The 1,210-nt window shown below is 39.7% G+C and overlaps 1 protein-coding gene across 1 annotated transcript in view; it reads right to left on the bottom strand.

The window, feature by feature from the left end:
- Positions 1 to 533, bottom strand: part of LOC107693609 (zinc finger protein 850-like) — a 34,081-nt gene extending 33,548 nt beyond the window's left edge. Inside the window, exon 1 of the mRNA XM_016493061.1 lies at positions 24 to 533. Coding sequence (XP_016348547.1) covers positions 24 to 522 — 499 coding nt within the window. The 5' untranslated portion in view covers positions 523 to 533. The remainder of the gene's footprint in view (positions 1 to 23) is intronic.
- Between the last annotated feature and the right edge of the window lie 677 nt (positions 534 to 1,210).

The raw sequence follows: 1,210 nt of genomic DNA, 5'->3' as shown, positions 1-1,210 counted from the left end.
TCCAGTGTGCTTTGTCATGTGGCCATTAAGATCTCTTTTCTGTTTAAAACTCTTTCCACACTGAGAGCAGATGAACGGCTTCTCTCCAGTGTGAATTCTCATGTGGACATTAAGACCTCTTTTCTCTTTAAAACTCTTTCCACACTGAGAGCATGTGAACGGTTTCTCTCCTGTGTGAATCTTCATGTGAGTCTTAAGTTGTCCGTTTAGTGAGAAGCTCTTCCCACACAGTTTGCAGGTGTAAGGCTTCTCTCCGGTGTGAACTCTCATGTGAATTTTAAGATTTTCTTTTCGTGTGAAGCTCTTCCCACACATTTTGCAGGTGTAAGGCTTCTCTCCAGTGTGAACTCTCATGTGGGAATTAAGGGTATTTTTCTGTGTAAATCTCTTTCCACACTGAGAGCATATGAAAGCCTTCTCTCCAGCATGGATTTTCATGTGAATGTTAAGATTTCCTTTTAGTGAGAAACCCTTCCCACAGTGTTGGCAGGTGAAAGGGCTCTCTCCAGTATGAACTTTCATCTGGACTTCAAAGTTTCTAGTTTCTGTTTTATGAGTCTTTGAGTAACTAAAAGATTTCACCCCAACCATTAAATCATGACATTTCTCATACTGATCTTTCTCTTCCATTTTATTCAGTTCTTGACTCTCTTCTTTCAGCGCCATCAGGTCTAGGGTGAACAGAAACACCAGTTTAATGACAAAAACAACAGACATGACATCAACAGACATCAATTCCAACAAGTATGCTAGATCCTATACACAACAAACAACTGAAATAACCTGTAATCTCAGAACCTCTTCAATATTCTTAACTCTTTGCTTCTTTAGGAAATGTCCAAAATACTCTCAAGCTGAAAGTTATCAAAGCCCTTATAGTCCCTCATTAACACCTCACACGTCTGCGACACATTACGGCTCCAACAAGGTTTAGTTCCATCCTCCACATGGCGCCAACTCACACCAGAAGCGGTTCAGAAGCGAAGCATCTGAATTTGCGAGACCACATGATTTGCCTGTCCAACGTGGTTTTTCTTGATTTTTGGGGTTCTACCATGGGTAAGTTGGCTAAATGGTAATGTTTTATGTTTTGTTTAATTGTGTTTATTGTTGTGTTTATTGCAATGCCCTACTTTGTTGTGCTGTAGATTACAGTTAATATACTTCGAAGTCCAGTTATGAACCATAAGGATAAAATATGTTTAGCTGT

This window comes from Sinocyclocheilus anshuiensis, unplaced genomic scaffold, assembly GCF_001515605.1.
Source record: "Sinocyclocheilus anshuiensis isolate Anshui unplaced genomic scaffold, SAMN03320099.WGS_v1.1 scaffold1942, whole genome shotgun sequence".
NCBI lineage: Eukaryota > Metazoa > Chordata > Actinopteri > Cypriniformes > Cyprinidae > Sinocyclocheilus > Sinocyclocheilus anshuiensis.
This window is presented reverse-complemented; position numbering and strand designations above follow the sequence as displayed.